Genomic DNA, 14,512 nt, shown 5'->3' with positions numbered 1-14,512 from the left:
GTTTGATTTTTCTCTCCTTTGGACATGATTGCGGTGGTTGCATGATCGGTGTTGTATGCGTTCATTGGTGCCTTTTGATGATGCACGTTGATATCAGATACGTACTTGAGCAAGAGGCTTTGTACATAGCGGTCGAAAACTTATACGAAACATGAATATAGCCCTCGTGATACGGGCTATCTATACAAAATCTACCTCAAAAGACTACCTAAGTATAGAAGTGCAGTAGTCTCGAAATCTACAACCGGCACGTAGCGTTGAAGAAAGTGACATTAACTGAACTCATGACTGTATACTTAGAGATTGACAATTTAGTCCCATCCTCCACAATTACATGTTGAAACAAAAAGCCCAAACACCAACAAATCAAAATACCTGGCAATCTGAATCAACATTTTCATCCCCAAATTACCCCAATCATCATCCCATTACAGCGCCTGCACCGAGATCCTCCTAGGCGCGCCACTACCGGTCAACAAACCCGCACCACTAGACTCTCGCAAGTGATTATGATGCATCTGGCCCTGCTCATCCAGATCCTCAACATCAATACTGAACCGACGAGGTTTGGTCCAAACGCCGAACTGCTCGCCGCCGTGGGCAGCGCCCACGCCCTCGATCTGCGCGGACTGTAGACCGAAGCGATCCGTCACCTGCGCAACGAGATCGGCATGCGAAGATGATCGGGCGGTCTCTCCAGCACCAAGACGAGATTGGGCACGGCGGAGTAGCTCCAAGTGCTGGGAAACCACATCCGAAGCGTTGGGATGGCTCTTGGCTTCGGAGTCGCCCAGTAGGTCGTACAACACGCCTTCATGTAGGGTGGCGGCGGACTTGTTGTCTCCCGAGGCTGTGTAGAGAGCTGACAGGAGCTTGGTCATCTCGAGTGTGACGTTGTCACAGCTACCCCATACCTGGCGCAGGTTGTAGCAGATATCGCGACAAAGCTGGATAGCGGAGTCGACGGAGCCCTGGCAGAAGCGCGTCTCGACGAGTCGTCGGCCGATCCAGACAACCACGTCTGGAGTCCACGTGCGCTGGACAATTCGGGAAGTCCAGAGCTGTGTCAGGATTCCTTCGAGGTCGTCGAACATCTCGTACTCGCCGAGTAAGGTGATGATGTCGTTTAGCTCGGTGAAAGGGAGATCGACGATCTCGATGCCCATTGACTTGGCCGAGGCCATGAGTTCCTGGAGCAGCATCTTGGATTTGAGAGACATCTCGTTGAAGAGTTTCTCGTTCTGGCACTTGGTGGCTTGATGGCCGCTCAGGTACAAGCACAACTTGGTGGCCGTGATGATGCTTTCGTAGTTGTCCAAGCCGTCGGTCAGGTGCAGGAATGAGTGCAAGACACCCGTGACATCGCTTGCGTCTTGGAAGCGCGATTCATTGCACAGATCGCGGACTAGGCTGGTGGTTGTCTTGAGGATGTTCAAGCAGTAGTTCTCGTTATGCACTTCGCGGAGGCAGATGCCGAAGAACTGCATCACGATTTCGTGGTCTGCAATCTTGGTAGCAGATAGCGTAGCGCAGAAGTACTCGTACAGTCGCTCACGGGTATCCTTCGCGGCACGAGTACGCTTCTGATCGGTCTGCAGACGGGCAAGACGTTCGCCAGAGATCAGCGTCGGGATGAAGTCGTGGCCGGAAAGGTTCTTCGAGAAGGTCTGCTGGATCTGCATCTCGCGGCTCATCTCTACGAGGATCTGCTGGGAGGTGGTACGGCGGCTGAACACTTCCTCGTAGGAGGCCACGAACATGGCGTCGCGACGCTCTCCCAGGGGCATTGCCGAAGCGTCGGATGCAGAGATAACACGATGGCGGAGCTCTTCGAGAACATTGTTGCCCCCTTCAATGAATCCACACTCCAGGTAGATGGAGGCGATCTTGCGGGCCCAGTCGCCCATCATGTCGGGATCACCGCCAGCGTGGAGGACATCTGTGACATAGGTGTGGAGAAGGGCATTGCCTTGCTGGACGGAGGATGGTGTACCCTGGCGAGAATGGGCCAGAGCAAGCTCTCGAAGCCAAGACAAGGTCGTGGTAGAGAAGTATCCTTGAGTCTTCTTTGCCAATTGGTACTCCTCGGTGTACAGCGAGCGAGCCTCACTTGTTGAGTCACGCTTGCGGACAAAGAGCTGCGCCAGCTTGTGCTTGAGCGTGATGGGCAGCGGCTGCGACATCTGCTCCAGAGGCTTAGATGACTGGGATGTAGGCACCCAGTCGTTGGTCTGAAGAGGCTGCTTGTATAGCGCGATAGCCTGGTCAATGTACGAGTCGTTGGTCTCACACAGCTCGGCGTAGAGTAGAAGTGCGCTGAGCGTCTTCTGATCCGTGGGTCCATAAACATTACGGCAAGTAGTCGCGTAGTCGGATGCGACCTTGTATCTTTCAGAGAAGTCGGTAGTCTTTGTCCGGGAAGTCAGAATGGTCATGTATCCCAGATAGGTCTTCTCCAGCAATCGCTCGACTTCAGCCTGATCATAGGTAGACGTGTTGTCTTGGACCACGAGGGTCGGCCAGAGATGCCGGTAGACATCCAGAGCAGAATCCCACTGCAGCTTTTTCTCATACAGACCGATGAGAGCAAGTGCAGCTTCAATACCCTCAGGAGCAATTGTGGTATCTCCAACCGTGCTCTGATAGATGCGCTGGTAGGTGGTCTTCGCCTGGTCAATCATCTCCAGTCGGTCCGCCAAAGCAGCTTCCAGATACAAGTTGTCAATCGTGTGCTTGTGAGTCTCACCCAGTCTAGTCGCCAGGAAATTGCTGACAGTATGAAGCAGGGTGAGAGCCTTGGTGAATTGGAAGGTGGTCTCGTAGAATTCAACCACTGCCTTAGCCACAGCCAAAACCGAAGGCACGGGCACTCTGTCGGATGCAATCAACGAAGCAAAGGCGTTCTCGTAGACAATAGTTGCCTGATCCAAATGCAGTCTGCGGAAGTGGCAGTAAGCCAAGATTAATGCCAGATCGGCAATTGGAGGTGCCAATTCTGTTGAGAACTTCTTGTGAGACCCGGCTTGCTCAACGGCAGGCCAAATATGCTGCAGAACAGCCTTGGAACATTCACCACCATCGACCCAGTCACCCTCGCGCACATAAATGCTGGCAAGGTTGTGACACAGAATCAATGTGGAAACGGAGAGGTTCCTGGGTGACGAAGCGACGGAATCCAGAAGCTCAACCATCAACTTCCGGTCTCGAGCAGATAGGCCAGAAGACCTCTGCATAGAGACCGTTGCGGCCATGCCTTCGGCGAGCGAAAGAGCCAGAGTCGTAGCATCGGAAGAGTACTCCTGGTTGGTCTCCTTGTAGTAACGCCACATCAGGATAGCTAGCGCCCGGTCCATGCTGTACAGGTGCATTTCCTGGGTCTCAATACGGAGGAGCTGCACACGCTGCATCATCTCCTCAGAGTGAATACCAGTGGTCTCGAGGTCTGCGACAAGTTCGCGGATGATGATTTCCGCCGACTCATTCCGGCCCTGTCGGCGAAGGAACTGGTAGTATACCAGTGCAACATTCGCCTTCTTGTCCATCATCTCAACCGAGTCGATGTCGCGAGAGTTGAGACCGGCCCATAGAGCAGACAAAACTGCCTGGGCTTGGGCCGTCTCACCCTGTTGCTCGTACATCTGAGCCATGTAGATTGTGTACTTGATGCGACGCTCGTCGTCAACTTCCATGGTGCGAAGCATGTTGTCATACTTGGTTCTCGCTATGTCACGGCTCATCTCGTCACTTCCGGTAGTTGGGAACTGACTAGTCAAGAAGTCCGCGGTCTCAGTCGACTGTCTCGAGTTGGTGCCGTATGTCTGCATGACTTGCTGGTAGAACTGCTTGGAGACGATGAGGGCAGACTCATGTTCTTCTCGAGTCTTGTACATGCCGGAGATCATTCCGAGATACTTGAGACGCTGGTTGAACTCGATACCGGTGATCTCCGAATCGGTCAAGATCAGGTATTTCATGATGTCCTCCTGCTGAGTAGTCATGCTGCCTCGCTCGGTGAACGACTGGGTCATCATCTCGGCACAGTTCAAAGTGATGTTATCAGACTGGCCCAGAAGCTCTTGGCTAAGTCTCCATGCCTCGTAACTATGCTCATCGGCATGGTTGGCATGAGCCAGTTTGGAGACGCGTGCACTGAAGAGCAGACTTTGGAGAAGAGCCATAGACTTCTCCCCCAAAACTATGCGACGGATGTCCGCCGCCAGTCGATACAGCTCGACGACACTAGAGCGGGTGAACTGTGACTCTTTACAGGTCAACTCGAGGCGGGCAAAGAGTACAGTAGGAGGAACCAGTTTCTTAAAGCTTGTCGTGAACTGGAACTCTCCATCGTCGGTAACCAGAGGTGACGATAGGAGATGAGATAGCCAGTACCGGGCGGTATACTCCAGCATGACATACTTGTCGAAGAGATGGTTGCGCTCCTCCATGCTCAGCTTGTCCATGGAAATTTCGGCCTCCTCTTTAACGCTCAACTGAACCCACGCAAGGCACCTGGTGAGAAGATCGTAATGAGCCTCTCTCAGATTGAGTGGAGATTTGGTGCTAGCAGATTTGGCCTGCTTGATGACATGGTCGCGGATACATGTGTGCGCAAACGAAACGACGCCATCGCGGGTCATAACCAGAGGCTTCAATGAGCTGAACCACTTTTCCTCGCCATGGTAGTAGCGTGACATGAATTTGGGACCCTGAGGATCCACAGCGAGCAGCTGTTCCACCTCTTCAACCAGCAATGGTCTTTCAGCAGCAGCGAGCCACGACATGATATAGCGTGTCTCGTGATGACTGAAGTCCATGTTCTTCATGTGGAAGTCAAGCAAGTCAGACATGGTCTGTGGAAGGCTCTCCACAGACGAGATTGCCTGGTTCAGAGTCCTCTGCTGTCGAGCGTATGCGACTGCCATCTCTGCCCAGCTGAAGGAGCCCTGAGAGCGGTTGACGATGACAGACACGGCTGAATCGAGCTCATTGTCCATGGGGCCATCAAATTGCGAGCCGGATAGCATTTTAGCTACATAGGCTTCCAGATCCGTCTGAGTCTGGGAAGTCTGCATCGTGAACTGCTCGATGCCCCTGGCGCGGACTTTTGAGCCGAGTGGTCTGGTGAAGGCAATCATCTTTGACCCTGCATTCTGTTCAGATAGAATCTCGGTGAATTGGTCAAGGCAGGCAATGGCGTCAGTATCACCACCCTTCATTTGGTCCAAACCATCCACCACAAACATGAACTGAATGTCCGAGTTCAATCCTCTGCGAATACCCCTCCAGAGCGATTTTTCAACTTCGGCTTCACCAGCACCATCAAGTGCACCTTGGGCTGCCATAGCAACTTCTACCAGAATGGCCTCTTGGGTAACCTGGTCGCTGACGCAATGATCCAGCATCTGGTGCATCATACCCTTCAGGAAGCGCAGTGGCAGCGTCGCGACAGGGATATCAGCCCCTACTAGAATTAGTATGCTCCTTAAGGATCTTGAATAGATAGTACTCACGAATTGTGTACGGGATCACGTTCCAGTTGTCGTGCTCGCCTGATTCCTGGAGCCGCTCCACGGTCCACTGGGCCAGGGCACTCTTTCCAGAGCCGGGGCCACCATTCACCAGCATCACTGGAGACTTCCCGACGGAAAAGTCATACAAAGTGTTGTTGAACCATTCAAACGATCCTTCCGCAAGGGAATGCGTGCGGGACTCAAGAATGAACTGAAGAGGGCGGTCCTGAACACCCAGGAACTGGCGGAGACTGCCCAGTTCGGGCGTCATGTAGATCAGCGAGCTCTTATTCAAAAGATTCGACGTGGCAGATTCAACAATCTCATTCCAGTGAGTCGAGTAGCGCTTGGAATAGTTCACGAAGGCGGAGTCAACATTGTGAGCAATGGCCTGCTCAGACTCCTTGCTCTTCGCTCCCTCGATGCAGCTGATTGTGGTGTTGCAGACCATTTCGAGCAGGTCTGCATATACAGCGGCGGCCCCTGGCTGAAGTTCCGGGGATGACTTGTAAGCGCTCTCATACTGGAGAAGCAGATAGATGTGGACAGCAACACGGCCATATCTGCCGAAAACGCTTTCGAACACGTCCATATTGTCAAGATCAGACTAAAACAACAATTGAATGTATTAGCATGGCCTTCATGTTTAATTTGGTGTTTTTCCTACCTCCAAGAGGAGTATCTCGAATCCCCAAATGAGCTTGGCCGCTTCATCGGCTCCGGGTGCAAAGGCCCCAATCGACTCCCGTAGGGCATCAACTGCATACGCGAGTCGGGAGGCCCATCTGAGGCTGCAGTCGAGTCTGCTTCCATCACGGGGCATCCAGCGGAGACGCTCGGCAGCCACTGCATCGAAGAAGGTATCCACGGTTGGGCTTCTCTGGTTAATCTCGCTCGCAGAGAGGCCAAGCTGTGTCTTGCACTTCTGGGAAACAGCCTGGACCTTGTCCTGAAGGACAGTGGCCTTGTTACCGCCGCCACTAAAGTTTTGGACGACGCGCTTGGTCTGCGTACGGCTGGTGTCCGTCGTGTCGGTAGTGGCGGTGCTGGATTGTCCTCGGCCGTAGGCTCCCTGGCTCATGCCGCCTTGGGTCATACCTTGTCCGAAACCTCCGCTACTCATGACTCCTCCAGCGAGAACTCCACCGCCAGCAGCTCCCATTCCAAGGCCACTTATAGAGGACAGGCCCTTGTCGGTTTGTCCCGCTGAAGTGATTCCCTGGCTGAGACCACTCTTGGAAGCCTGAGAGGTCTGGTGACCCTTCTTATGCTTTCCAATGTTGCTCTTGCTCTTGCCGGGAGGATCATGGGAGATTGATTTGCCACCTGAAAGGCCCTTGGCTGCAGCTTGGTTGAAAGCTCCAGAGCTGAAGACATCATTGCTAATGTGGGATTCTTCTCTGAGTTCCTGGCTGAGAGTGTCGTCTGTCGCACCTGGACCTGTAGCCTTCTTTCCAGCGAATGCCCCAGCAGCGGCACCTCCAGCAGCAGCGCCTCCAATGGCGGCGCCTCCAGCAATATCTTTGTCGGAATCACTTCGAGACATGTAACTTGCGGTCACACCACTTCCAACTTTCCCTCTGGCGTTACTTCTCGAAAGACCGCCTCCGCTAGAAGTACCACCAGAGGGGGTTCCTCTCGATGCACCGCTTCCACCGAGTGCTCTTTCGGTGAGAGTATTCCCGGCACCAGTACTCTTTGAAGTATAGTTGTAGGAGGTCTTGGTTTCAGATGCATTTCTTTCAGAGGTGCTGCTTCCAGCAAGGATTCCTCCAGCAAGAGCACCTCCGGTACCAGTACCCAAAGTCGTATCGGTGAAGCCAGTGTTGGCTCCAGTCGTATTGTCTTTGGCAGCACTGCTTCCAGCCATGCTATTTCCAGCACTGTCCTTCTTGGTTTTACTTCCAGCGAGACTTGCAGTAGAAACAGTATCTCCTGTGGAATAGCCCCTGGCCGTTTTGCTTCCGGTAGCACCGTCTCCAGTCATACCCCCTGCGGATGTGTCTCCTTTCGAGGCATTGCTTCCAGCAAATGAGATTCCATGACCGGTGCCTCCGGCTGCAGCTTCTCCAGGAGCCGAGCCGCCACCAGCTTTATTGAGATCTCCTTCTCCGCTACCTCCTGCTCCGGAGAAGGCACGGCCGCTCCTGGTGTCTCGCTGGTCCTTACGACCATGTGTGATCGGTCCCTGTTTAATATCATCGTTTGAATCGTTCGCAACGACACTGGGTTTGTGGCCAAAGACGCGGTGGCCGACTTCCTCGGCTGGCTTTTTGATATTTTCTTTATTTGACCCGAGTCCTCCAACAGCTCCGACAGCATCTCCTTCCCTTGTGGCATTCTTGGTATTTTCTCCTTTTCCAGCATCCCCTTTGACGCCGCTCATATCTCCTGTCATAGCTTGGTTCTTAGCCTCTTCTCCCTTGTCGAGGCCCTGCTTGCCCATACCGCTTTCCGCAGCGGTTCCCTTGCTAGCGTTTTCCTTTGTCGAAGTTTGGCTGATGCCATTTTCCCCGGCCGTGGCTTTGCTAGTACTTTCCTTGCTTGTGCTTTCTTTCCTTTCTTTCTTTCCCCCCAGAGACATCCTCTTGCTAAGCTGCTTTGCTACCTTAGCTCCGATGCTCTGGTTCTTCTCCGATTCGACCTCCGGGCCGGCCTGATTGGTGGACATGGTAGTGTGTAGAGGTAATGGGTATCGTGATGAATTGAATAGGTGTTGGTCGTAAATTTAAAGATTATGTTGAAGTTATCGTACAGTCATTGAGTTCGGTTGTAGGTTGTAATAGGTACGGGAAGAAAATAGAAAGTAGACAGTTCCGCGCGAATTAATACCAAAATCGCCCCTGTTCAGATGATTGCATCATGGGCTCATTTTGGGGCTGCTGAACCATCCACTGCCAATTCACTACGATAAGGACAAGTGCCGTCCAGATGAGCCGTGCACTGTATCACTGTATCCAAGGGCCGCAAGCGGGTCGAGAGGAGCAAGAAGCCTTGATTGCAGCGGTACTAGCGCTTCAGTCAAGTCTATGATGCTGTATAACATACGGCCAAGGGGGATGTGGGTCTGACGCAGGTGATCTACTTGCATAGACTCTGAAGCTTCGTCACTTGTGTATTTTGTGTTATCTGGAATACCTTCGGAGTAATTAGTTTGTTCGACATTTCTTACTACAGTAAATGTCTACAAAAATAATTTTTCCACTTTACCACTTCTCAGTAGTCTATAATCCCAACAATTGAAATTTCTCGATGCACACGCTTAAACTATCCCCATAGGTTTGCCTGGGTTTTGTGATAGTTCTCGTGTGGGGTAGCCGGTCGATCAGCTCTAGAGACAATGGATAGCTGCCGCATGATTGTGTGGGTTGTCCCAAGGTATCCAGCCCAGTGACGTAAAGACTTTCATTCTCACGGAGTCTCCATAAATCAACTCAGGAGCCGAAAAAGAAATGTAGTGGATAGTGGCCATACATTGTCCTTAGTCATACGGGGGCACACACCTCATTAACCTTAATTGAACCCTGCGATCCATGGGTTTCATCGCAGTGAGGTCATTTACTCGCTATTCTATGACAGTTCCGGGGCTCCCGACGGCTCATGAGATCACTCTTTCTTGTTTTTGCAATCAGCAAAGGTGCTCTTCGCATGGCGAGAGCTTCCCTTGTCAACGGACGGCCCCGCAGTTTATGTCATGACATTGCTTAGCTTACTCTACGTGGTAGACTCGGGGGAATTCCACCAGTGGACTGTTTTGGCAGGTGGTTTTGTCTAATTACTCTCGCACGGGATTAACCGTGGATATCACTTTGATTAATTAATTGGACAGATTATTTTACGCACTTCTAAAATATGAAACGCAAATCCTAGATTGCGGGGCGCAAAAATATCGCTTATTGGGCACCTAGGATGCTTCACAACGGGCACTTAAGACTTATTTTCAATATATTCTTTCGAAACAATAAATAAGATAGGAAGCATCGTTACTTGTTCAAGAAATATTCGTTTGGCACGACCCTGGGGCTTTGACAGTTGCGCGCAAACGTGACATCCTGTAAGGCAAGATTAGCAACTTTGGAATATTCAGCAAGCCGGGTCTGCACCTGTGGGCGACGTAAAATCATATCAATGAAGGCCATTCTTTCTTGTCTGGTACTAGGGGATCTGATTCATAGCCAACAAGAACTTCGCACCCAGCAAGGGCATCTTCGGCATCTTCTCTTGTAGAAATCATGCTTCGGCTTTCGCTTTGCGACTACGTGGATCAGTCTCTACATCAATATTCACCTTTAAGGCCGCAGGCTGTTTTCTTGAGTTCACCAAAAGCAACTCGATATCTAACCCATTTTCTCCTGTTTGCGTGAACACTCAATAGCGGGGCACAGCCTTAGGGTACAATGTCGAGTGGCTGTGGCAGGGATCTCGTGTTTATATTGACCTGAGACGCGCGGAATCCGTGCAGAAAGCCCCTTGATCAGACCCCGCGCTGCGGGGTAGACTTCATGTTTCCGCAAGCTGAACTTTTAGGGTCCAGAATGCAGAGAGTCCAGATAGCGTACGAGAACTATGCCTACAGAGCAGCGCCGGGAAACCCAAAAGGTTCCAACTCACTCGAGTTTCTTTGAGCCCGAGCAACCGCAAGAAACAGGACAAAATGGGCAGCAAGACTTCATTCCTGAATTGGAAATGCAATGCATGGAATAGCCTATGTAAAGAGGCGAAAACGACCATCCTGGACTCAACCTGCTCATGCAGCTGGCCCCCAGCCATGGCTTTCCGTCTCAAAGCTACCATGTGGTATCCATTCCCCAAATTTTTCCACCCCTCAAAAACCGATCCGTTGCCGAAAATTCAAATGAAAACGAAGCATGATATCATCCGTACAAGTAGCCGGCCGCGGCCGGAAAGTCTTCGTTCGATGGGGCCATGGCGATGTCGTGCTTTGCGATCATGTCTTTCAACAGCGTAAAACCTCGACGTTCCTCCACGACTCGGGGGTTTTCTTTAGCGAAATGGGGCAATTTATGAGCCGGGGTTGGGGTTCATCTGTGGTTTCCGTTGTCAGCCTTCCTGTTCAGGTCATTTCGGTCGTGTGATGAATGTAGTGATTTCGGTGATGATTCCGGAGGCGTTGTGTGCGATGTGTGTGATGGATGGCTGGAAGGGGGTCTCAGTCGGTATGTACCTTGCGCTTGCCACCGGTCATGGTAACGTTCACGAAACGGCGAGTGTAGAGAATACGCTTGTAGGCGCGGCCCTTGGGGTTCTTCTTCTTCTCCTGGGGCTCGACCTGTATTGGGAATGAGTGTTAGGATGACGGCGCTGACGGAACACCTGCGACGGACGCGGTGGCGATGGGTGCACGGGGGACTTGCCTTAGGAGTGGCCGCCTTGACCTTACCCGCACGGGCGAGAGAGCCGTGAACCTTACCCATGTTGGATGTTGATGGGGATGGACGAAAGAGGTGTGAGTTGTTGAAGGGGGATGAAGCGAGGCGATCGGGACACGATAGGGATTCAAAATTGGCAGTGCGACTGTGGGGCGGCTTAGCGAGCGCCGTCGGTGCGGATCAATTTATGTGCGAGCGTGTAAGAGCGGCCGGATGAGTCAGTGCCTGAGTCAGTGAATGAGTCAGCGACTGAGTCAGCGACTCTCCCGGACTTAAGCAGCCCCGGTTTCTCCGAACTACATCCAAGGTCTTGGCTGCTAATAATGTTGGTTCACTTTGGATTTTCATCCAAGGTATTACTTCAGAATAATTCTAGAACTCTGTGTGCACTTTTTACCTGTAAAGTAGAGGCCATGCGACAATATATGATATTTTGACTACAGCTGCTCAAGATTCGTCTCCATGAATACCACACCTCTAGTCATACAAGTCCAATTAAAAGACCTCCAAAATACCTTAAAACTCCTTTATGGGCACCGTAGATGCAAATGTACAGGCTTCCCACCATTCCCATTATTTGGCGTTGGCCTTTTCCTTCGCGGCAGCCTCTTCCCGCTCCCGCTTTCTCGCCAAATACCGCTCTTTTGCACTCGAAACGTCCCCGGCGGTCTTGCGGCTGCGAGCCTTCTCTGCAGCCTCCATTTGTCGTGCAGCTTCTGCTTCCTCCTCTTGCCGGACCTGTTCCTCCAGTTGCCGGGTGATCATCTCGGTCTGGCGAGCCCGCTGGCCAGCGCGGCCGGACTGGTAGCCAGCATTGGGACCAGGTCGTCCCGCTGGTCGAGCGGCCATTGTAGGAACAGCCGATGGAGCAGCCTTGGGTTTGGGTGCCACGTTCAATCCCGCGGACAGCAGTTGTCTCTTGTCGACTACCTGGCCTTCGTCGTTGACCGCAACACGAGCACCCTGAGCATTGAGATCCTCTGCCTTTTGATCCTCGCTCTTCTCTTCTGACTTTGCGGTGTCCTCTGTGATCTCGCCTGCCTTGATACGGCGAGCAGCTTCCTCGGCAGCTTTGACGGCCTGTTCGTGTTTTTCTTCACCTCGCGAGAGTACGTCTCGATAGAAGCCGACCATGCCCGCGCCGCCATTTTGCTTCCGTCGCTCTTCCTCCTCCTTTTCTCGCCGTGCCTCCTCTTCTTCCACCTTCCGCATCTCTGCCTGTTGAGCCTTGTAGGCACTGGTGACGAATGCCTCTTTATCGGCAAATTCATCGCCCTCGGCCTCTCGTTCCTTGGCCAGCTGACGATCTCGTGCTCGCAATTGGTCCCGTTTCCGAATCTCTGCGCTGCGCAGCAGGTTGGTCATATACTTTGGTGTTTCGCTCTTGGTGGCGGCTGCGGACTGGTCTGGCTTGGCATGTAGACTGTCGTACACAGTGTCGTAGGAGTAAATTGACGGGTCCACCTCCTCAGCTTCCTTGGCATGCTGTTTGCTGCTATGCAGTGCAGAAAGGTTGGTGTAATCCTTGCCTGGGGCTGTCGGTTTCTTCGACTGGGCCTGGTTCAATCCGAAGCGCACCTCCCCTTGTCTCTTATCCTTCTCTTCATCTTCATCCTCATCATCCGCAAAAATCGAGCCTTTGTTCAGTGGCCTAGCGCTAGGCTTGCCACTGCCCAATTGCATCTTTCGTTTGGGCGGCGGCCCTGCGATCGTGGATGGTTTCGAAGGTTTGGGAGCTGGCGCATCCAGTCCGCCGATTGTAGAGACTTCTACTTCTCCATCTTCATTCTGTATTTCATCTCCCGAGTCGTCGTCGAAGATGTTCTTCTTGCGCTTCTGTCCGAAAGGATTGCCCGGTTTCGGCACCGAAGGGTTCTTATTCGGGAGGTTCAGGCCAAATTGCGGCGCCATGTTGTAATTTCGTCTGGCTGGCCTATTGTCACTCAGAAGCAATCAACAAGCTTGGAAGAATTGCGGAGAATGTGAAGTCGTGGTGGGCGCAACCTGAGGTGCGTGACGTCGAGATCAAAAAGTCGCGATAGGCGATAACGCAGGGACTGGCAATCAGTCATGTGACTTCACTTTGCGGGGGAAGTAGAGTCAAGTCTCGTGGAAGTAGCACTTCAAGCTCTACTTTCTTCGTTGAAGCTTGTATGGTGATGGTCTGTAAGATTTGAATAAGTTTCGGGCCTTTTTGTTGGACGCCCTAATTTTTCTTTGCAAGTTCGAATTTTCGCAAGCTGTTTGAAAAAATATATATATATTGATTACCGGTTGAAGGTCTATATCATTTATCAAACGCTTTCTGCAAAAAAGGGACGAAACATTCAGACACGCAGCAATATATGATAGAATGACACCAATGGCATTTGAAGGCAAAAAAAAGGGTTCGAATAATTCATTTCGCCTTGTTTTTTTCTCTTTTTGTGTCCACCTTTCCATAGTCAGCCTTTATCTCTTATCGATCACGTGGACAGGACTAAACATCGGCCACAGCAGTTCGTCTCCCCCACGAAACCTCCGACTACATTCTCCGCACTCGCTGTCCCACCAAAATGTCATACTACTTCACCATCCTCTCACCTACCGATACGCCGATATTCAACATCGCATTTGGAACCTCCAAAGGCGGCGGCGATGGCATTGCCCGGTTCCGCTTCCCAGACACGGCACAGTACATGAACCAATTCATCATCCACTCTAGTCTGGATATAGTCGAAGAAGCGCAGTGGACCAATGGTGGAATGTGAGTTACTCGTCTTTCTCCAGCCATGATCAACATTTGGACCCCGAACCACCGGGCTTCCAAGCTAATTCACGGACATAGGTACCTCAAACACATCGACACCTACCCACCCGCGGCAGCCTACATCTCCGCCTTTCTCACACCCAGCGGTGCCCGCTTCCTTCTCTTGCATCAACCTCCGCAACTACCCTCCGGTAGCTCTAGCGGCCTTGGATCATCGTCACTCCTAGGTTCATCTGCATCCACTACGCGGGCCTCCTCGAGCTCCGTCGCCGCAAACCCGACGTCCCCTCAAACCGAGGAAGCGGTGCGCCAGTTCATGAACGAGGTGTACGAGAGCTATGTCAAGACATCCATGAGCCCGTTCTATAAGCAGGGGATGGAGATCAAGAGTCCCGTATTCAGGACGAAGGTTACAGGCGCCGGGAAGAAGTGGTTGTAAAACGTTTGCTGTGCTTACGTTACTGTTTCGTGTATATTTTCTTGATACAGCGTGGCGTTTTGGGCTTGCATGGACCTTAGATCGAAATCGTGTCACTGTGCATGTGCTGCGTACTTCATTTACAAGATTTATTGCTGGTCGGACAGAAGGAATTGCGAATGATACCCAGGAAAGAAGAGTCATTGGGTTGGTCAATGCACACTATGATAATGTCCGGACTCTCGATCTCTAAACAAAAATGATCAATCATGGCTTTTCAACAAAAAAACAAATATCCCGCTAAATTCGTCAAGAAACCCGAAACACAGGGGCGAAGCACGCTCTTGGATACTAGAATCACCAAAAAAAGGGGAGTCCTTATCCCGAAAAACGCCGGCCTGTTTCCTTCCAACCCCAGCAATTAAACTAATTCCGCTAGAAACAA

At 51.8% G+C, this 14,512-nt stretch overlaps 4 protein-coding genes across 4 annotated transcripts; 1 reads left to right on the top strand and 3 right to left on the bottom strand.

Moving 5' to 3' along the window:
• Positions 1 to 428: 428 nt before the first annotated feature.
• N7498_000587 (uncharacterized protein) lies at positions 429 to 8,181 on the bottom strand (the record flags this gene model as incomplete). The annotated part of the gene is made up of 3 exons (XM_058447650.1): positions 429 to 5,461; positions 5,511 to 6,117; positions 6,178 to 8,181. The coding sequence occupies 3 exons, from the start codon at positions 8,179 to 8,181 to the stop codon at positions 429 to 431; spliced, it is 7,644 nt and encodes a 2,547-aa protein (XP_058313061.1).
• Positions 8,182 to 10,680: 2,499 nt separating this feature from the next.
• N7498_000586 (40S ribosomal protein eS30) lies at positions 10,681 to 10,945 on the bottom strand (the record flags this gene model as incomplete). Its single annotated transcript, XM_058447649.1, has 2 exons — positions 10,681 to 10,800; positions 10,856 to 10,945. The coding sequence occupies 2 exons, from the start codon at positions 10,943 to 10,945 to the stop codon at positions 10,681 to 10,683; spliced, it is 210 nt and encodes a 69-aa protein (XP_058313060.1).
• A 528-nt stretch (positions 10,946 to 11,473) lies between these two features.
• N7498_000585 (splicing regulator NSRP1-like domain-containing protein) lies at positions 11,474 to 12,811 on the bottom strand (the record flags this gene model as incomplete). The annotated part of the gene is made up of 1 exon (XM_058447648.1): positions 11,474 to 12,811. One exon carries the CDS (start codon positions 12,809 to 12,811, stop codon positions 11,474 to 11,476), a length of 1,338 nt encoding a protein of 445 aa, XP_058313059.1.
• Positions 12,812 to 13,455: 644 nt separating this feature from the next.
• N7498_000584 (TRAPP subunit TRS20) lies at positions 13,456 to 14,088 on the top strand (the record flags this gene model as incomplete). Its single annotated transcript, XM_058447647.1, has 2 exons — positions 13,456 to 13,646; positions 13,728 to 14,088. The coding sequence occupies 2 exons, from the start codon at positions 13,456 to 13,458 to the stop codon at positions 14,086 to 14,088; spliced, it is 552 nt and encodes a 183-aa protein (XP_058313058.1).
• Between the last annotated feature and the right edge of the window lie 424 nt (positions 14,089 to 14,512).

Source organism: Penicillium cinerascens, assembly GCF_028974065.1.
Source record: "Penicillium cinerascens strain IBT 15544 chromosome Unknown contig_16_segment0_segment0, whole genome shotgun sequence".
NCBI classification, from domain to species: Eukaryota; Fungi; Ascomycota; class Eurotiomycetes; order Eurotiales; family Aspergillaceae; genus Penicillium; species Penicillium cinerascens.
Note: the sequence above shows the minus strand (reverse complement) of the source record. Positions and strands in the feature narration are given on the sequence as shown.